General features: G+C 51.0%; 1 protein-coding gene across 1 annotated transcript in view; it reads right to left on the bottom strand.

Moving 5' to 3' along the window:
• Window positions 1-2,813: 2,813 nt before the first annotated feature.
• Window positions 2,814-22,159, bottom strand: part of LOC147080873 (serrate RNA effector molecule homolog) — a gene marked incomplete at its 5' end in the record, with an annotated part of 49,252 nt that continues 29,906 nt past the window's right edge. Inside the window, 5 exons of the mRNA XM_085981053.1 lie at window positions 2,814-2,989; window positions 6,481-6,646; window positions 8,465-8,658; window positions 10,342-10,495; window positions 13,610-13,777. Coding sequence (XP_085837179.1) covers window positions 2,829-2,989; window positions 6,481-6,646; window positions 8,465-8,658; window positions 10,342-10,495; window positions 13,610-13,777 — 843 coding nt within the window. The remainder of the gene's footprint in view (window positions 2,990-6,480; window positions 6,647-8,464; window positions 8,659-10,341; window positions 10,496-13,609; window positions 13,778-22,159) is intronic.

The following is a 22,159-nucleotide window of genomic DNA, read 5'->3' as shown; positions in this document are numbered from 1 at the left end:
TCACCTTTCCCGCAGGGGCCACTTTCACGGCCTCGGAGTGAGATTGGCTATTAATGCTAAATTGTGGCCAACTTTGTGCCGTGAATTCGGAGTTACTGGGGAGGCTGCCCAAACGCTTCTTTACTTGAAGTCACTGCAAGCAGAGAAACTATAAACCTTGCTACAGTACTATCTTGTTCCTGACCCCAGTATTTCTGCCCAACCCTTCCAGCGATAAGGGCAGCTCCGGATCCTGCAATGTGATTTCTCTCTCCCATTTCGCGAGAGCTCTCTCTGTGTGAGCTGAAGAACGGTAATTTGACACGGGCTGGTTAAAGCTGACTGTATTTGTTTTACTCGCGTGTCTCCCATTTAGAACGTGCAACAGTTTTGACTCGAATCGTGGTTCAGGGTGGGGAAGCGAGATAAGCGAGTGCGCCCGGCTCCCTTTAACTTGCGTCCGTTCTCTTGCAAAGCAATCTTTATAATCTAAAACGCACAAAAGCCCACTTGTGCAGCAGGTTACAGACTGCAGCCTCCTGCTGTCACACTGCCTGACTGACGCTGGCTCGGGTATAAGGGCACAGGAGGGGCACTGACATTTCGCTGCCTTGTTGCAGCTCCCTCGCACCAGCACGACCAACACCAATGCCCCACGTAGGAGAGAAAGCCAAGACGCTGTTAAACGAGATCACTATCTTAACAATGCACTTCAGTGGCGGGAGTTGGCGGTGGGGGGGGGGGGGGGGCGGGGGGGTGCGCGCCTCGGCTGTGCATCACACCCCGATCCTTGGCTCCACATTTTCTTAGCCCACAGAGCGGTGAGAATATGGAACTGGCTACCACGAGAAGAGGCTGTGCGAATAGCAGAGGTGCATTTAAGGGGAAGCTGGATAAACACACGAGGGAGAAAGGAATAGAAGGACATGCTGATGGGGTGAGATGAGGAGGGGTGGGAGGAGGCGCGTAAGAACATAAGAAACAGGAGCAGGAGGCGGCCATTTGGTCCCTCGAGCCTGCTCCGCCATTCAATAAGAGCACGGCTGATCTTCTACCTCATCTCCACTTCCCTGCACTATCCCCATATTCCTCGATTCCCTTAATATTCAAAAATCTACCGCTCTCTGTCTTGAATATACTCAACGACTGAGCCTCCACAGCCCTCTGGGGTAGAGAATTCCAAAGATTCACCACCCTCTGAGTGAAGAAATTTCTCCTCATCTCAGTCCTAAATGGCCGACCCCTTATCCTGAGACTGTGACCCCTGGTTCTAGACTCCCCAGCCAGGGGAAACATCCTCCCTGCATCTACCCTGTCAATCCCTGTAAGAATTTAGTATCTTTCAATGAGATCACCTCTCATTCTTCTAAACTCTAGAGAATATAGGCCTAGTCTACTCAATCTCTCCTTATAGGACAATCCCCCCATCCCAGGAACCAGTCTGGTGAACCTTTGTTGCACTCCCTCTATGGCAAGTATATCCTTCCTTAGGTAAGGAGACCAAAACTGTCCACAGTACTCCCGGTGTGGTCTCACCAGGGCCCTATATAATTGCAGTAAGACGTCTTTACTCTTATACTCAAATCCTCTTGTAATAAAGACCAACAGGTAGGCAGATTATTATCTGAAAGGCAATAGATTGGGAGAAGGGGAAGTGCAACGAGACCTGGGTGTCCTTGTGCACCAGTCGCTGAAGGTAAGCATGCAGGTGCAGCAGGCGGATAAGAAGGCAAATGGTATGTTGGCCTTCGTAGCGAGAGGATTCGAGTACAGGAGCAAGGATGTCTTGCTGCAGTTGTACAGGGCCTTGGTGAGACCACACCTTGAGTATTGTGTGCAGTTTTGGTCGCCTTATCTGAGGAAGGATGTTCTTGCCATGGAGAGAGTGCAGCGAAGATTCACCAGGCTGATACCTGGGATGGCAGGAATGACGTATGAGGAGAGATTGGGTCGATTGGGCTTATACTCGTTGCAGTTTAGAAGAATGAGAGGGGATCTCATTGAAACTTATAAAATTCTAACAGGACTGGACAGACTAGATGCAGGAAGGATGTTCCCGATGGCGGGGAGTCCAGAACCAGGAGTCACAGTCTAAGGATAAGGGGTAAGCCATTTAGGACAGAAATGAGGAGGAATTTCTTCACCCAGAGAGTGGTGAACCTGTGGAATTCTCTACCACAGAATGCAGTTGAGGCCAATTCATTAAATATATTCAAGAAGGAGTTGGATATATTTCTTAAGGCTAAAGGGATCAAGGGATATGGGGAGAAGGCAGGGACAGGGTACTGAATTTGGATGATCAGCCATGATCTCATTGAATGGCGGAGCAGGCTCGAGGGGCTGAATGGCCGACTCCTGCTCCTATCTTCTATGTTTCTATGTTGAAGTTCACTCCGTTTAATCCCACTCGTGTAGAGCCAGCATGGGCCAGTTGGGCTGAATGGCCTGTTCCTGTGCTGCAGACTCGATGTAATTTTTCAGCACTCAGATACAGAATCACACAGAAACCCCACAGTGCAGATAGAGGCCATTTCGGCCCATCGAGCCTGCACTGACACATTACCCCCCCCCCCGATCCCCGTAACCCCTACACCAACACATATCCCACCCTATCCCCGTAACCCCATGTATTTAATCCCCCTAACACTAAGGGTCAATTTATCATAGCCAATCAACCTAACCCGCACATCTTTGGACTGTGGGAGGAAACCGGAGCACCCGGAGAAAACCCACGCAAACACGGGGAGAATGTGCAAACTCCACACAGACAGTCACCCGAGGCCGGATTCGAACCCGGGTCCCTGGCGCTGTGAGGCAACAGTGCTAACCACTATGCCACCGTGGAGGAGCTAAACTACCTGCAACTCCTCAGTTGGTTTAATCTGCTGAAGACAAACCAATTTAACTTCGGTTATCTTACCTCCATATCCCATGACAGGCGGGCGAGGCTGGCCGAATCCCAACAAGCCTTGAGGAGAATGGTGGGGGTAACCCATGGCTGGAGTCAAACCTGCAAGACAAACACAACTGGCTGCTTAATCCACAGTAGCTGCAGGCAACACAGCACCTCACCCCACACAGCAACTTCAAAACATAAACACTGGAGAGGGACAGGCTCCGACACGAGAGAAGGCGAGACCACAGTGCAGAATGAATGGTGACAGCAACAGTGATGGCTGCAATAGGAAACGGCAGTGTAGAGGGAGCTTTACTCTGTATCGAACCCGTGCTGTACCTGCCCTGGGAGTGTTTGATGGGACAGTGCAGAGGGAGCTTTACTCTGTATCTAACCCGTGCTGTACCTGCCCTGGGAGTGTTTGATGGGGCACTATAGATGGAGCTTTACTCTGTATCTAACCCGTGCTGTTCCTGCCCTGGGAGTGTTTGATGGGACAGTGTAGAGGGAGCTTTACTCTGTATCTAACCCATGCTGGACCGGCCCTGGGAGTGTTTGATGGGGCAGTGTAGAGGGAGCTTTCCTCTGTATCTAACCCGTGCTGTACCTGCCCTGGGAGTGTTTGATGGGACAGTGTAGAGGGAGCATTACTCTGTATCTAACCCTGTGTTGTACATGCCCTGGGAGTGTTTGATGGGGACAGAGTAGAGGGAGCTTAACTCTGTATCTAACCCATGCTGTACCTGCCCTGGTGTTTGATGGGACAGTGTGGAGGGAGCTTTTCTCTGTATCTAACCTGTGCTGTACCTGCCCTGGGAGTGTTTGATGGGACAGTGTAGAGGGTGCTTTACTCTGTATGTAACCTGTGCTGTACCTGCCCTGGGAGTGTTTGATGGGACAGTGTAGAGGGAGCTTTACTCTGTATCTAACCCCGTGCTGTACCTGCCCCGGGAGTGTTTGATGGGGCAGTGTAGAGGGTGCTTTACTCTGTATCTAACCCGTGCTGTACCTGCCCTGGGAGTGTTTGATGGGACAGTGTAGAGGGAGCTTTACTCTGTATCTAACCTGTGCTGTACCTGCCCTGGGAGTGTTTGATGGGACAGAGTAGAGGGTGCTTTACTCTGTATGTAACCCGTGCTGTACCTGCCCTGGGAGTGTTTGATGGGACAGTGTAGAGGGAGCTTTACTCTGTATCTAACCCCGTGCTGTACCTGCCCCGGGAGTGTTTGATGGGGCAGTGTAGAGGGAGCTTTACTCTGTATCTAACCCGTGTTATACCTGCCCTGGTGTTTGATGGGACAGTGTAGAGGGAGCTTTACTCTGTATCTAACCCCGTGCTGTACCTGCCCTGGGAGTGTTTGATGGGACAGTGTGGAGGGAGCTTTTCTCTGTATCTAACCTGTGCTGTACCTGCCCTGGGAGTGTTTGATGGGACAGTGTAGAGGGAGCTTTACTCTGTACCTAACCCGTGCTGTACCTGCCCCGGGAGTGTTTGATGGGACAGTGTAGAGGGTGCTTTACTCTGTATCTAACCCGTGCTGTACCTGCCCTGGGAGTGTTTGATGGGACAGTGTAGAGGGAGCTTTACTCTGTATCTAACCCCGTGCTGTACCTGCCCTGGCAGTGTTAGATGGGGCAGCGTAGAGGGAGCTTTACTCTGTATGTAACCCGTGCTGTACCTGCCCTGGGAGTGTTTGATGGGACAGTGTAGAGGGAGCTTTACTCTGTATCTAACCCGTGTTGTACCTGCCCTGGTGTTTGATGGGACAGTGCAGAGGGAGCTTTACTCTGTATCTAACCCGTGCTGTACCTGCCCTGGGAGTGTTTGATGGGACAGTGTAGAGGAGCTTTACTCTGTATCTAACCCCGTGCTGTACCTGCCCTGGGAGTGTTTGATGGGACAGTGTGGAGGGAGCTTTACTCTGTATCTAACCCGTGCTATACCTGCCCTGGGAGTGTTTGATGGGACAGTGTAGAGGGAATTTTACTCTGTATCTAACCCGTGCTGTAGCTGCCCTGGGAGTGTTTGATGGGACAGTATCGAGGGAGCTTTACTCTGTATCTAACCCATGCTACACCTGCCCTGGGAGTGTTTGATGGGACAGTGTAGAGGGAGCTTTACTCTGTAACTAACCCATGCTGGACCTGCCCTGGGAGTGTTTGATGGGACAGTGTAGAGGGAGCTTTACTCTGTATCTAACCCTGTGTTGTACATGCCCTGGGAGTGTTTGATGGGGACAGAGTAGAGGGAGCTTCACTCTGTATCGAACCCCGTGCTGTATCTGCCCTGGGAGTGTTTGATGGGGCACTATAGAGGGAGCTTTACTCTGTATCTAACCCGTGTTATACCTGCCCTGGGGGTGTTTGATGGGACAGTGTGGAAGGAGCTTTTCTCTGTATCTAACCTGTGCTGTACCTGCCCTGGGAGTGTTTGATGGGACAGTGTAGAGGGAGCTTTACTCTGTATCTAACCCGTGCTGTACCTGCCCTGGGAGTGTTTGATGGGACAGTGTAGAGGGAGCTTTACTCTGTATCTAACCCATGCTGTACCTGCCCCGGGAGTGTTTGATGGGGCAGTGTAGAGGGTGCTTTACTGTGTATGTAACCCGTGCTGTACCTGCCCTGCGAGTGTTTGATGGGGACAGAGTAGAGGGAGCTTCACTCTGTATCTAACCCCATGCTGTACCTGCCCTGGGAGTGTTTGATGGGATAGTGTAGAAGGAGCTTTATTCTGTATCTAACCCGTGCTGTACCTGCCCTGGGAGTGTTTGATGGGGCACTGTAGAGGGAGCTTTACTCTGTATCTAACCCCATGCTGTACCTGCCCTGGGAGTGTTTGATGGGATAGTGTAGAAGGAGCTTTACTGTGTATGTAACCCGTGCTGTACCTGCCCTGCGAGTGTTTGATGGGGCACTATAGAGGGAGCTTTACTCTGTATCTAACCCCATGCTGTACCTGCCCTGGGAGTGTTTGATGGGATAGTGTGGAAGGAGCTTTATTCTGTATCTAACCCGTGCTGTACCTGCCCTGGGAGTGTTTGATGGGACAGTGTTGAGGGAGCTTTACTCTGTATCTAACCCGTACTGTACCTGCCCTGGGAGTGTTTGATGGGACAGTGTAGAGGGAGCTTTACTCTATCTAACCCGTGCTGTACCTGCCCCGGGAGTGTTTGATGGGACAGTGTAGAGGGTGCTTTACTCTGTATCTAACCCGTGCTGTACCTGCCCTGGGAGTGTTTGATGGGACAGTGTAGAGGGAGCTTTACTCTGTATCTAACCCGTGTTGTACCTGCCCTGGGAGTGTTTGATGGGGACAGAGTAGAGGGAGCTTCACTCTGTATCTAACCCCGTGCTGTATCTGCCCTGGGAGTGTTTGATGGGGCACTATAGAGGGAGCTTTACTCTGTATCTAACCCATGCTACACCTGCCCTGGGAGTGTTTGATGGGACAGTGTAGAGAGAGCTTCACTCTGTATTAAACCGTGCTGTACCTGCCCTGGGAGTGTTTGATGGGACAGTGTAGAGAGAGCTTTACTCTGTATTAAACCATGCTGTACCTGCCCTGGGAGTGTTTGATGGGACAGTGTAGAGGGAGCTTTACTCACCCATTGGCTGGGCGCCAGGTGCCGGTGGCTGATTCGGTTTAATCTCCGGCAGAGCGGGTCTCTTTGCATCCATGAGGAAGTGGTTGAAAAATGAAACTTCCTTTTTAACCTCTTCAATCTTCTCGCTGTGTTTGTTGAAGATGTGCTTACGGACAAACTCCGGCCCCTGCAGGCAAAGTGTCAATAGTGAAACGCTACTCAAAAAGAAGACAATGCTTCTCTCCAATTTCCCAAAGATCGCAGACCAGCACAGTACCGTGTGTTGTAACCAGCCGCAGCCTAAGAGTGGCAGGACACAGCTGTCCATCCCTGCGCAGAAGCCACTGGCTTCTGCACAGGGAGCGAGGAACTCCACCTGCCTTCCACGGTCTTTCTAAGTCTGGGCTAGAGCGCCGAGGGGAAACCCATCACCAAGCCCCCCTGTCTGCTGAGGTTTGGAGCTTCAAACTTTAAAAAATCCAATTAGGTGTGCAAATGCCAAATTAAAGGAGACTTAAAATGACTATGGGTGGGGAGACTCCTCCCTCCCTCTGATAGACACATTGCCTTCCCTCCAGGGGGAGACTCCCTATTGCCCCTCCCTCACTCCGAGGGTGACTCCTTATTCCCCCTCCCTCACTCCGAGGGAGACTCCTTATTCCCCCTCCCTCCCTCGGGAGACTCCTTATTCCCCCTCCCTCACTGAGGGAGATTCCTTATTCTCCCTCACTCCGAGGGAGAATCCTTATTCCCCCTCCCTCACTCCGAGGGTGACTCCTTATTCCCCCTCCCTCCCGAGGGAGACTCTTTATTCCCCCTCCCTCCCTCCCGGGGTTGACTCCTTATTCCCCCCTCCGAGGGTGACTCCTTATTCCCCCTCCCTCCCTCCGAGGGAGACTCCTTATTCCCCCTCCCTCCCTCCCGAGGTTGACTCCTTATTCCCCCCTCCGAGGGCGACTCCTTATTCCCCCTCCCTCCCTCCGAGGGAGACTCCTTATTCCCCCTCCCTCACTCCGAGGGAGAAAAGAGTATATATAAATTATATGAATGTATATTTATACACTCAGGGATATATCTGTTTATACACTGTATGGATAGATCTGTATTTTTGTGAACAAACATGAATGTTTTTCGATGCTTTGGCAACATAAGATGTAACTTGTCATGCCAATAAAGCGATTTGAATTGAATTGAAATTGACTCCTTATTCCCCCTCCCTCACTCCGAGGGAGACTCCTTATTCCCCCTCCCTCCCTCCGAGGGAGACTCCTTATTCCCCCTCACTCCCTCCGAGGGAGCTGCCTTGCCCTTCCTCTGAGGGAGCCACTTTGCCCTCCCTCCCTGTGGGGGACATCTTGCTTCCAATTGCAATTCATGGGCTGTAAAGCAAGTTGGGATGACCCGAGGTGGTGACAGGCGCTATAGAAATGCCAGTTCTTGAAGCAAGGCCAAATCACGGCTCTCTTAGATAACCTGCTTCACGCTCACCGCCAGGCTCCCCTCCCAATGACTCAAGGAGTAAATGCACCACACTCATTGTTATAAATCTCATCATCAAGAAACTACTCATGAAATAACACTGGACGGCCAGCTGGTGGCGCTGTCCAAGGAGTATAAATACTCGGGCGTGGGCCCAGCTTTCCAGGGACATTTTGTAAGACAGGAACTAGTGAAGTACAACTAGACCTCCATGTTCTGAAACAAGTTGATTGAAGCCTTGCTTTATACTCCAACCAAGTGTGTAGTGAGTTTTATTACGTCACTCGTTATACACAACTACACAGAAAGCCAAGGTTCCCGGTTTCTGAACTGACAAAGCAACTGAAGGCATGGGCAATTAGGGTGGCACTGACTTTGGCTTTAGAAGCCTGTGGATTGGAGTGGGAAGGTGAGACTGAAGGAGTTGGAAGCCCTGGTAAAGAATGAGTTAGGAGACCGCAATTCAGTCTCGCTTTCAACCCAACGTAGATACAGGCAGGGAGAGCGTGCGGGGATCTTTGCTCACCTTGAACTTCTTCCCACTCAGAGGACACAGCCACTTGTCCTTGGCGAGTTCCTGTGTGTTGGCGAGGATAAACTTCTCCACTTCCTGCTCGGGGTCTTTCTTGCCCATCTTCGTTGCCTCTTCTTCAGAAAGACTCTCTCTCACGCTGAAAAGAGGCGTCAACTTCTCCTCAAACATCTTCTGCCACTCCGCAACTAAACAGGAGCACATGCTCATTAGCAGTGCCAGTCTCTGCTGACCCACCGTACTCACCCAACTCGGTCTTTCCCGGGAGCCGGAAGCTGCACTGCTCCTTCCCTCCCTCCCTCCAGAGATCTGCAGGCTTTTAAAATCATCCGAACCACCACTTGATTTACCGCTTCACTCTTCAATCTCGCCGCTGCCCTGCACTGACCCGCGGCTGGGTTGCTCAATAAAAGAAAAAAAATAACAGCTCTCTCCCAATAACATTTCAGTCTATCCCAATCCCGCCTCAACATGGCACAGAAAACTCAGTTCGTGCTCTCTCACATCTTTGTAAGGTTACTGCACCCAACTTTAATGCTCATCATAGAACCTCACGGCTCAGAAAGATGCCATTCGGCCCCTCGAGCCTGCGCCGCCATTCAATAAAATCATGGCTGATCATCGACCTCAGCTCCACTTTCCTGCACTCTCCCCATATCCCTTGATTCCCTTAATATTCAAAAATCTATCGATCTCAGCCTTGAATATACTCACCGACTGAGCCTCCACAGCCCTCTGGGGTAGAGAATTCCAAAGATTCACCTCCCTCTGAGTGAAGAAATTCCTCCTCATCTCAGTCCTAAATGGCCGACCCTTTATCCTGAGACTGTGACCCCCGGTTCTAGACTCTCCAGCCAGGGGGAAACATCCTCCCTGCATCTACCCTGTCAAGCCCTGTAAGAATTTTGTATGTTTCAATGAGATCACCTCTCATTCTTCTAAACTCTAGAGAATATAGGCCTAGTCTACTCAATCTCTCCTCATAGGACAATCCCCCCATCCCAGGAACCAGTCTGGTGAACCTTCGTTGCACTCCCTCTATGGCAAGTATATCCTTCCTTAGGTAAGGAGACCAAATCTGTACACAATACTCCAGGTGTGGTCTCACCAGGGCCCTATATAATTGCAGTAAGACATCTTTACTCTTACACTCGAATCCTTTTGTAATAAAGGCCACTCCTCTGCTATTTCCCTACGGTTCTGCAAATTTTTCCTTTTGAAGTATTTATCCAATTCCCTTTTGAAAGTTACTATTGAATCTGCTCCCACCGCCCTTTCAGGGAGCGCGTTCCAGATCACAACAACTCGCTGCGTAAAAACATTCTCCTCATCTCCCCTCTGGTTCTTTTGCAAATGATCTTAAATCTGTGTCCTCTGGTTACCGACCCTCCCGCCAGCAGAATATCTGCTAGATTATCAGATCTTGTTGAAATACAGAGAACACACTGCTCCCGCGGACCGTCTTATAATGATATGGAGTGCAACAGGAGTCACACCGCCTGCACCACATCACGTAGAAAACCTAGAGTCAAGGCATGCCATGCCTCCCCCCTCAGTACTGACAGTGGTGCGCTACTCTTCCACAGACATCCCTCTGGTGACTCGCCCGAGTCAGAGATCAGCACGTGCGAGTCCAGACAACGGGGTGCTGGCAGGGGTACACAAGTGCGGTAGGCAGTACCCTCAATCCTAGCGCTCCGCCTCACCTGCCGACCACAGACCACACTTGCAGGCGTCACTGGATAGTGACCAGGGTGGACGGCTGATTTTTATTCCTTCCCCGGCAGAGAACGCCTCTCGAAAACAAGGCAGAGCCCCTCACCACCCACCCAAAACCCAGGGTGCCTCAGGTATTGGCTTTTTGATGCTACCTTCGTGCTGCGAGACTCGGTTGGGGGGCAGAGGTCCACGGACGTGTACAATCCCACAACGGTTGGGCATCTCGTCCTCGTTTGGGTATTCGCAGGTGTTGTAGTAATCGATGGAATGCACAATGCGCAGGTAAAGCAGCAGCTTGTCCAGAACCTGTACAGCAACAAGCATTTGTTAAGGAGGTTAACCCAGGCACACCTTGTTTAAAAAAATTCAAATGGCTGAAGGGTGTCCTTCCTCACTAAGGATCCCTTCCTCATTACGTTATTTTTTTAAGCCGAGGGAACACCTACTCCCAGGCCTCCCTCCCGGGAACTTAGGACAAGAAAGACTTCTCCAGCGTCTTTCACCACCTCAGGACATCCCAAAACGTTTTACAGCCAATTAAGTTCTTCAAAACAAAAATGTGTAGTCACTGTTGTAATGTCAGAAACTTGGCAGCCAATCTGCACATAGCAAGCTTCCACAAACAGCAATGACCAGATAATCTGCTGATAGATGTGGGCTGAGGGATAAATGTTAGCCAGGACACTGGAATCTTTTACAGCTACCCAAAGGGGCAGACGGGGCCTCGGTTTAACGTCACATCCGAAAGACTGCACCTCCAACAATGCAGCACTCCCTCAGTACTGCCGCTGAGACAGTACCTTACCCCAGTGTTAGTGACAGACCTGTACCCACCAGTACTGTACCCCAGTGTTAGTGACAGACCTGTACCCACCAGTACTGTACCCCAGTGTTAGTGACAGACCTGTACCCACCAGTACTGTACCCCAGTGTTAGTGACAGACCTGTACCCACCAGTACTTTACCCCAGTGTTAGTGACAGACCTGTACCCACCAGTACTTTACCCCAGTGTTAGTGACAGATCTGTACCCACCAGTACTGTACCCCAGTGTTAGTGACAGACCTGTACCCACCAGTACTGTACCCCAGTGTTAGTGACAGATCTGTACCCACCAGTACTGTACCCGTGTTAGTGACAGATCTGTACCCACCAGTACTGTACCCCAGTGTTAGTGACAGACCTGTACCCACCAGTACTGTACCCCAGTGTTAGTGACAGATCTGTACCCACCAGTACTGTACCCCAGTGTTAGTGACAGATCTGTACCCACCAGTACTTTACCCCAGTGTTAGTGACAGATCTGTACCCACCAGTACTGTACCCCAGTGTTAGTGACAGATCTGTACCCACCAGTACTTTACCCGTGTTAGTGACAGACCTGTACCCACCAGTACTTTACCCCAGTGTTAGTGACAGACCTGTACCCACCAGTACTGTACCCCAGTGTTAGTGACAGATCTGTACCCACCAGTACTGTACCCCAGTGTTAGTGACAGACCTGTACCCACCAGTACTGTACCCCAGTGTTAGTGACAGACCTGTACCCACCAGTACTGTACCCCAGTGTTAGTGACAGACCTGTACCCACCAGTACTGTACCCCAGTGTTATACAGTGACAGACCTGTACCCACCAGTACTGTACCCCAGTGTTATACAGTGACAGATCTGTACCCACCAGTACTGTACCCCAGTGTTATACAGTGACAGATCTGTACCCACCAGTACTGTACCCGTGTTATACAGTGACAGACCTGTACCCACCAGTACTGTACCCGTGTTATACAGTGACAGACCTGTACCCACCAGTACTGTACCCCACTGTTATACAGTGACAGACCTGTACCCACCAGTACTGTACCCCAGTGTTAGTGACAGATCTGTACCCACCAGTACTGTACCCCAGTGTTATACAGTGACAGATCTGTACCCACCAGTACTGTACCCCAGTGTTATACAGTGACAGACCTGTACCCACCAATACTGTAGCCCAGTGTTATACAGTGACAGACCTGTACCCACCAGTACTGTACCCCAGTGTTATACAGTGACAGATCTGTACCCACCAGTACTGTACCCCAGTGTTATACAGTGACAGATCTGTACCCACCAGTACTGTACCCCACTGTTATACAGTGACAGACCTGTACCCACCAGTACTGTACCCCAGTGTTAGTGACAGATCTGTACCCACCAGTACTGTACCCCAGTGTTATACAGTGACAGATCTGTACCCACCAGTACTGTACCCCAGTGTTATACAGTGACAGATCTGTACCCACCAGTACTGTACCCCACTGTTACAGTGACAGACCTGTACCCACCAGTACTGTAGCCCAGTGTTATACAGTGACAGACCTGTACCCACCAGTACTGTACCCCAGTGTTATACAGTGACAGACCTGTACCCAACAGAACTGTACCCCAGTGTTATACAGTGACAGACCTGTACCCACCAGTACTGTACCCCAGTGTTATACAGTGACAGACCTGTACCCACCAGTACTGTACCCCAGTGTTATACAGTGACAGATCTGTACCCACCAGTACTGTACCCCAGTGTTATACAGTGACAGACCTGTACCCACCAGTACTGTACCCCAGTGTTATACAGTGACAGACCTGTACCCACCAGTACTGTACCCCAGTGTTATACAGTGACAGACCTGTACCCACCAGTACTGTACCCCAGTGTTATACAGTGACAGACCTGTACCCACCAGGACTGTACCCCAGTGTTATACAGTGACAGGCCTGTACCCACCAGTACTGTACCCCAGTGTTATACAGTGACAGACCTGTACCCACCAGTACTGTACCCCAGTGTTATACAGTGACAGACCTGTACCCACCAGTACTGTACCCCAGTGTTATACAGTGACAGATCTGTACCCACCAGTACTGTACCCCAGTGTTATACAGTGGCAGACCTGTACCCACCAGTACTGTACCCCAGTGTTATACAGCTCAGAACACTGTCTCAGACACTATCCAAAGTTTGGAAAGACAGGATCTAGAATTGAAATGCTGCGTGCTTTAAGCTTAATTGTGTGAAATCTTATCCACTATAGTCAGTCTACTTTTACTGAACCCACTGTCAGCACAGTTAACTGCTTAAATCAACTTACAAGCTCTTTTGAACATAACCCAAAGCAGAGATGTTTAGCCTTCTGAAATTACGTATTAACTCTCAGAGAGGCCACAACTGAAACCTAATCTGAAAATGCAGCCTATATGCGAGTTAATACGGTACCCCACTCTCGCTGAGCTGTCTCGGTGGCTGGAAGAACTTTAGTGTCCCAGTTTTCACTCGTGTATTTTTACATAAATGGATCTCTCAGTTTCTGAGGCGTCCCAGACACTACGTGCTGGCTGGGCAGTTGATGTTATGAGTCTAACAGCGACTAAGACACACCGTACCTTAATGAGCTTCTCATCCCTCTCAATATTGACCTCTGGGTTTCCTTCCTTTGGTCCGTCGTCAGCAGTGTCTGTGGCATTTCCCAGTAACTCCTCTTCCTCCGCACTCACCTCCTCAATCAGGTAATCCGTGATGTTTTTTAAGATGGGGTTCTGGGAGGAGAGGTTCTGTGAATTAAAGACAGGCCGTTGGGAATTAGGGCAAACGGTGAATGATTCTTTGAACAAGGAAAGAAATAATGTTGAACAGACCGTTCCCACACCCAGCATTTGTTGGGCATAACCTAAACGGCCAGACATCGCCAGCGTGGAAAACAGCTTTCAAAGAGACAATCGGTCATCAAAGTATTTCAAATGTTCAGGGCAGTACTGAGGGAGCGCTGCACTGTCGGAGGGGCAGTACTGAGGGAGCGCTGCACTGTCGGAGGGGCAGTACTGAGGGAGCGCCGCACTGTCGGAGGGGCAGTACTGAGGGAGCGCCGCACTGTCGGAGGGGCAGTACTGAGGGAGCACTGCACTGTCGGAGGGGCAGTACTGAGGGAGAGCTGCACTGTCGGAGGGGCAGTACTGAGGGAGCGCTGCACTGTCGGAGGGGCAGTACTGAGGGAGAGCTGCACTGCCGGAGGGGCAGTACTGGGGGAGCGCCGCACTGTCGGAGGGGCAGTACTGAGGGAGAGCTGCACTGCCGGAGGGGCAGTACTGAGGGAGCGCTGCACTGTCGGAGGGGCAGTACTGAGGGAGAGCTGCACTGCCGGAGGGGCAGTACTGGGGGAGCGCCGCACTGTCGGAGGGGCAGTACTGAGGGAGAGCTGCACTGTCGGAGGGGCAGTACTGGGGGAGCGCCGCACTGTCGGAGGGGCAGTACTGAGGGAGAGCTGCACTGCCGGAGGGGCAGTACTGAGGGAGCGCTGCACTGTCGGAGGGGCAACATTCAGATGAATTGAGGCACCGTCTATTCGCTCAGCTGGGTGTAACAGATCCAATGGCAACAGCAGGGAGTGATTAAGAATAAAGTTAAAATAATCAAATCGCCTCAGTGTTATTTGTGGGATCTCGCTGTGCACAAACTGACCGCCACGGCTGCCTGCCCGACAGTGACTGCACTTTAAAAACTAATTGCTGGGCTGTAGAGGGGTTTGGGCCATGAAAGGAGGTATAAAAGTGGAAGTTCTTTAACAGTGACTGCATTTGAGAAATTCACCGCACGTGAATCACCGCGGATTATTTCGGTGAGGTGCTGGAGAAATGCCCCTCTTTCTTACCCCACTGTGACTGCAGATGACCACAGGTGGTGACCCGAAATCCAGGGAGCCGAACAGTAATCCCAGCATCCGGTTTGGAGCGGGTCACCGAGTGAAGTTATAGAATATGAACTTCTAGCCATCTCTGGCTAATTTAAACAAGGAGTTTACGGAGTGCCGGCCTGGCGCGCGTGACCTCACAGCAACCACTGCCAAGTTACCACACCGCAAAACATTTCTGATGAAAAATAACCTCGTCTTTTCACTCATTCCGTCCTGCCCGTTGGAAAACCTGTTAACTGAGCTGCCGACCCTGATGGGTGTTAAGTATCCCCGGCGCTGTGCCAAGACAACAACTCGTTCCTCCACTGCGTCCCAGTCAAAGTCTCCCCCTCAAACACCACCAGCACCAAAAGCAAATGATTTGGCCATGTGCCTACACGCAAGTCACTGCACCGCACAGTAATTCACTCCGAGACAGTGCCGAGAGAGAAGGTGCTATGTAAATGCAAAACATACATTCAATTCATAGAATCTTACAGCACAGGAGGAGGCCAGTCGGCCCATCGTGCCTGTGCCGGCTCTTTGAACGAGCTCTCCGATTAGTCCCACTCCCCCTGCTCTTTCCCCACAGCCCTGTGAATTTTCCCCCTTCCAGTATTTATCCAATTCGCTTTTGAAAGTTACTATTGAATCTGCTTCCTTTCAGGCAGCGCGTTCCAGATCACAACAACTCGCTGCGTAAAAATAAATTTCATGTCGCCTCTGGTTTTCACCTTCACTCTGTGTCCTCTGGTTACCGACCTTCCTGCCACTGGGAACAGTTTCTCCTTATTCACTCCATCAAAACCCCTCATAATCTTGAACACCTCGGTCTCCCCTTAACCTTCTCTGCACTAAGGAGAACAGAATTTGTCAAAAAAGGGTGTAACGATAAACCCAGCAACTACAGGCCAGTCAGTTTGACCTCGGTAGTGGGGAAGCTTTTAGAAACAGTAACCAGGAACAAAATTAACAGTCACTTCGACAAGTGTGGATTAATTAAGGAGAGCCAGCATGGATTTGTTAAAGGCAAATCGTGTTTAACCAACTTGATTGAGTTCTTTGATGAGGTAACAGAGAGGGTTGATGAGGGCAATGCGGTTGACGTGGTGTACATGGATTTCCAAAAGGCGTTCGACAAAGTGCCACATAATAGGCTCGCCAGCAAAGTTGAAGCCCATGGAATAAAAGGGACAGTGGCAGCATGGATATGGAATTGGCTAAGGGACAGGAAACAGAGAGTAGTGGTGAATGGTTGTTTTTCGGACTGGAGGAAGGTATACAGTGGGGTTCCCCAGGGGTCGGTTCTGAGACCACTGCTTTTCTTGATATATATTAATGACCTGGACATGGGTGTACAGGGCACAATTTCAAAATTTGCAGATGACACAAAACTTGGAAGTATAGTGAACAGTGAGGAGGATAGTGATAGACTTCAAGAGGACATAGACAGGCTGGTGGAATGGGCGGACACGTGGCAGATGAGATTTAACGCAGAAAAGTGTGAAGTGATACATTTTGGTAGAAAGAATGAGGAGAGGCAATATAAACTAAAGGGTACAATCCTAAAGGGGGTGCACGGAGAGAGGGGCCTGGGGGTATGTGTGCACAAATCGTTGAAGGTGGCAGGGCAGGTTGAGAAAGTAGTTAAAAAGGCTTATGGGATCCTGGGCTTCATGAATAGAGGTATAGAGGACAAAAGTGTGGAAATTATGATGAACCTTTATAAAACACTGGTTCGGCCCCAACTGGAGTACTGTGTCCAATTCTGGGCACCACACTTTAGGAAGGATGTGAAGGCCTTAGAGAGGGTGCAGGGGAGATTTATGAGAATGATTCCAGGGATGAGGGACTTCAGTTACATGGATAGACTGGAGAAGCTGGGGTTGTTCTCCTTGGAGCAGAGAAGATTGAGAGCAGATTTGATCGAGGTGTTCAAAATCATGAGGGGTCTGGACAGAGTAGAGAGAGAGAAACTGTTCCCATTGGCGGAAGGGTTGAGAACCAGAGGGCACAGATTTAAGGTGATTGGCAGAAGAACCAAAGGCAACATGAGGAAAAACTTTTTTACACAGCGAGTGGTTAGGATCTGGAATGCACTGCCTGAAAGGGTGATGGAGGCAGACTCAATCACGGCTTTAAAAAGGGAGTTGGATAAGTTCCTGAAGGAAAGAAATTTGCAGGGCTCCGGGGAAAGGGCGGGGGAGTGGGACTAGCTGAAGTGCTGTTGCAGAGAGCCGGCACGGGCTCGACGGGCCGAATGGCCTCCTTCTGTGCTTTAACCATTCTATGATTCTATGAACTCGCTGCTCCTCAAAGTAATTCAGTGTGTGAAGGGTCTGGAGACTTTCAAACGGGAAAGGTGCTGTAATAACGCAAGTCTCCTTTACATCATCACATTTCCAAAAGTAAAATGAAAACCATCGACAGACGGTAAACAGTTTATGAAATGACTCGAGTGGTAGTTTGTGGCAGGCAGTTTGCATTTCTCATACAGAAATGCTAAAAGGTCAAGGCACAGCTGGTTCGCCTTCAATCTTCCGGTAATGCAGCGACACTGCAACTGATGACTAATCATCGCGATCAAATCTTTATCAATTCTTCAGAACGCACCCAGATGTGAGGCAAAGAAAACCCCAGTGGCAGAGAGCTTTGGGAACCAGGGTTCCATGCTTCAATGAGTAATTAAATTCAACACTGGAAACAATAAGCCTCACAAAAGTCAAATCCCACAATAAACAAATATTCCTTTTTGTGTCGGTGTTGATTGAGGGAGGCATGTTGGCCAGGACACCAGATAAACTCCCTGCTCTTCAACATCTCCCATTTATACAGCGCCGTTAACGTGGTAAAACGTCCCAAGGAGCTTCACAGGAGCGATTATCAGACAAAGCAACACCGAGCCACATAAGGAGATATTAGGGCAGGTGACCAAAAGCTTAGTCAAAGAGGCTGGTTTTAAGGAGCGTCTTAAAGAAGAGAGAGAGAGGTGGAGAGGTTTAGGGAGGGAATTCCAGAGCTCGGGGCCCAGGCAGCTGAAGGCACGGCCGCCAATGGTGGAGCGATGGAAATCGGGGGATGTTCAAGAGGCCAGAATTGGAGGGGCGCAGAGATCTCGGAGGGTTGTAGGTTACAGAGATAGGGAGGGGGCGAGGCCATAAATAGTGCCATAAGGATCTTTGGTGCCCCCCTTTAGAGGTCTCAGTTTAATTTCTCATCCGAAAGACAACATCTTCGGCAATGCAGCACTCCCCCGTACAGCACTGAATCTATGGAAAACTTTAGTTTCCAGCTCTCTCTGAAAGTGTCTTGCAGTCTTGGTATCGCGCTGAGCGGCAGCAGCATTGGATGAGGCGGCAGTGCATACACTGAGCGGGAGGCCGAGACCAGCGCAGACAGAGCGGCGGCAGCACCGGAGGAGTGACATCACAGGACAGCGGCGAGAGGAGCGGGATCAGCGGCGAGAGGAGAGGGATCAGCGGCATGATAAAGAGTGCGAGAGGATCAGCGGCGACATTATAAAGAGCGCGAGAGGATCAGCGGCGACATTATAAAGAGCGCGAGAGGATCGGCGACGTTATAAAGAGCGCGAGAGGATCGGCGACGTTATAAAGAGCGCGAGAGGATCGGCGACGTTATAAAGAGCGCGAGAGGATCGGCGACGTTATAAAGAGCGCGAGAGGATCAGCGACGTTATAAAGAGCGCGAGAGGATCGGCGACGTTATAAAGAGCGCGAGAGGAGCGGCGACGTTATAAAGAGCGCGAGAGGAGCGGCGACGTTATAAAGAGCGCGAGAGGAGCAGCGACGTTATAAAGAGCGCGAGAGGATCAGCGACGTTATAAAGAGCGCGAGAGCATCAGCGACGTTATAAAGAGCGCGAGAGGATCAGCGACGTTATAAAGAGCGCGAGAGGAGCGGCGACGTTATAAAGAGCGCGAGAGCATCGGCGACGTTATAAAGAGCGCGAGAGGAGCGGCGACGTTATAAAGAGCGCGAGAGGAGCGGCGACGTTATAAAGAGCGCGAGAGGATCAGCGACGTTATAAAGAGCGCGAGAGGAGCGGCGACGTTATAAAGAGCGCGAGAGGATCGGCGACGTTATAAAGAGCGCGAGAGGAGCAGCGACGTTATAAAGAGCGCGAGAGGATCAGCGACGTTATAAAGAGCGCGAGAGCATCAGCGACGTTATAAAGAGCGCGAGAGGATCAGCGACGTTATAAAGAGCGCGAGAGGATCGGCGACGTTATAAAGAGCGCGAGAGGATCAGCGACGTTATAAAGAGCGCGAGAGGATCAGCGACGTTATAAAGAGCGCGAGAGGATCGGCGACGTTATAAAGAGCGCGAGAGGATCGGCGACGTTATAAAGAGCGCGAGAGGATCAGCGACGTTATAAAGAGCACGAGAGGATCGGCGACGTTATAAAGAGCGCGAGAGGAGCGGCGACGTTATAAAGAGCACGAGAGGATCAGCGACGTTATAAAGAGCGCGAGAGGATCAGCGACGTTATAAAGAGCGCGAGAGGATCGGCGACGTTATAAAGAGCGCGAGAGGAGCGGCGACGTTATAAAGAGCGCGAGAGGATCAGCGACGTTATAAAGAGCGCGAGAGGATCGGCGACGTTATAAAGAGCGCGAGAGGATCAGCGACGTTATAAAGAGCGCGAGAGGATCGGCGACGTTATAAAGAGCGCGAGAGGAGCGGCGACGTTATAAAGAGCGCGAGAGGAGCGGCGACGTTATAAAGAGCGCGAGAGGAGCAGCGACGTTATAAAGAGCGCGAGAGGATCAGCGACGTTATAAAGAGCGCGAGAGCATCAGCGACGTTATAAAGAGCGCGAGAGGATCAGCGACGTTATAAAGAGCGCGAGAGGATCAGCGGCGACATTATAAAGAGCGCGAGAGGATCGGCGACGTTATAAAGAGCGCGAGAGGATCGGCGACGTTATAAAGAGCGCGAGAGGATCGGCGACGTTATAAAGAGCGCGAGAGGATCAGCGACGTTATAAAGAGCGCGAGAGCATCAGCGACGTTATAAAGAGCGCGAGAGGATCAGCGACGTTATAAAGAGCGCGAGAGGAGCGGCGACGTTATAAAGAGCGCGAGAGCATCGGCGACGTTATAAAGAGCGCGAGAGGAGCGGCGACGTTATAAAGAGCGCGAGAGGAGCGGCGACGTTATAAAGAGCGCGAGAGGATCAGCGACGTTATAAAGAGCGCGAGAGGAGCGGCGACGTTATAAAGAGCGCGAGAGGATCGGCGACGTTATAAAGAGCGCGAGAGGAGCAGCGACGTTATAAAGAGCGCGAGAGGATCAGCGACGTTATAAAGAGCGCGAGAGCATCAGCGACGTTATAAAGAGCGCGAGAGGATCAGCGACGTTATAAAGAGCGCGAGAGGATCGGCGACGTTATAAAGAGCGCGAGAGGATCAGCGACGTTATAAAGAGCGCGAGAGGATCAGCGACGTTATAAAGAGCGCGAGAGGATCGGCGACGTTATAAAGAGCGCGAGAGGATCGGCGACGTTATAAAGAGCGCGAGAGGATCAGTGACGTTATAAAGAGCACGAGAGGATCGGCGACGTTATAAAGAGCGCGAGAGGAGCGGCGACGTTATAAAGAGCACGAGAGGATCAGCGACGTTATAAAGAGCGCGAGAGGATCAGCGACGTTATAAAGAGCGCGAGAGGATCGGCGACGTTATAAAGAGCGCGAGAGGAGCGGCGACGTTATAAAGAGCGCGAGAGGATCAGCGACGTTATAAAGAGCGCGAGAGGATCAGCGGCGACATTATAAAGAGCGCGAGAGGATCGGCGACGTTATAAAGAGCGCGAGAGGATCGGCGACGTTATAAAGAGCGCGAGAGGATCAGCGGCGACATTATAAAGAGCGCGAGAGGATCGGCGACGTTATAAAGAGCGCGAGAGGATCGGCGACGTTATAAAGAGCGCGAGAGGATCAGCGACGTTGTAAAGAGCGCGAGAGGATCAGCGACGTTATAAAGAGCGCGAGAGGATCAGCGACGTTATAAAGAGCGCGAGAGGATCGGCGACGTTATAAAGAGCGCGAGAGGATCAGCGGCGACGTTATAAAGAGCGCGAGAGGATCGGCGACGTTATAAAGAGCGCGAGAGGATCAGCGACGTTATAAAGAGCGCGAGAGGATCGGCGACGTTATAAAGAGCGCGAGAGGATCGGCGGCATGATAAAGAGCGCGAGAGGATCAGCGACGTTATAAAGAGCGCGAGAGGATCAGTGACATGATAAAGAGCGCGAGAGGAGCGGCGACGTTATAAAGAGCGCGAGAGGATCAGCGACGTTATAAAGAGCGCGAGAGGATCAGCGACGTTATAAAGAGCGCGAGAGGATCAGCGACGTTATAAAGAGCGCGAGAGGATCAGCGACGTTATAAAGAGCGCGAGAGGATCAGCGACATTATAAAGAGCGCGAGAGGAGTGGCGACGTTATAAAGAGCGCGAGAGGAGCGGCGACGTTATAAAGAGCGCGAGAGGATCGGCGACGTTATAAAGAGCGCGAGAGGATCAGCGACGTTATAAAGAGCGCGAGAGGAGCGGCGACGTTATAAAGAGCGCGAGAGGATCGGCGACGTTATAAAGAGCGCGAGAGGAGCGGCGACGTTATAAAGAGCGCGAGAGGATCAGCGACGTTATAAAGGGCGCGAGAGGATCGGCGACGTTATAAAGAGCGCGAGAGGATCGGCGACGTTATAAAGAGCGCTAGAGGAGCAGCGACGTTATAAAGAGCGCGAGAGGATCAGTGACGTTATAAAGAGCACGAGAGGATCGGCGACGTTATAAAGAGCGCGAGAGGAGCGGCGACGTTATAAAGAGCGCGAGAGGATCAGCGACGTTATAAAGAGTGCGAGAGGATCAGCGACGTTATAAAGAGCACGAGAGGATCGGCGACGTTATAAAGAGCGCGAGAGGAGCGGCGACGTTATAAAGAGCGCGAGAGGATCAGCGACGTTATAAAGAGCGCGAGAGCATCAGCGACGTTATAAAGAGCGCGAGAGGATCAGCGACGTTATAAAGAGCACGAGAGGAGCGGCGACGTTATAAAGAGCGCGAGAGGATCAGCGACGTTATAAAGAGCGCGAGAGGATCGGCGACGTTATAAAGAGCGCGAGAGGATCGGCGACGTTATAAAGAGCGCGAGAGGATCAGCGACGTTATAAAGAGCGCGAGAGGAGCGGCGACGTTATAAAGAGCGCGAGAGGATCGGCGACGTTATAAAGAGCGCGAGAGGAGCGG

The sequence above is a fragment of the Somniosus microcephalus genome, unplaced genomic scaffold, assembly GCF_052327205.1.
Source record: "Somniosus microcephalus isolate GS21.2 unplaced genomic scaffold, FLI_Smic_1.0 scaffold1058, whole genome shotgun sequence".
In the NCBI taxonomy this organism is placed as follows: Eukaryota; Metazoa; Chordata; class Chondrichthyes; order Squaliformes; family Somniosidae; genus Somniosus; species Somniosus microcephalus.
This window is presented reverse-complemented; position numbering and strand designations above follow the sequence as displayed.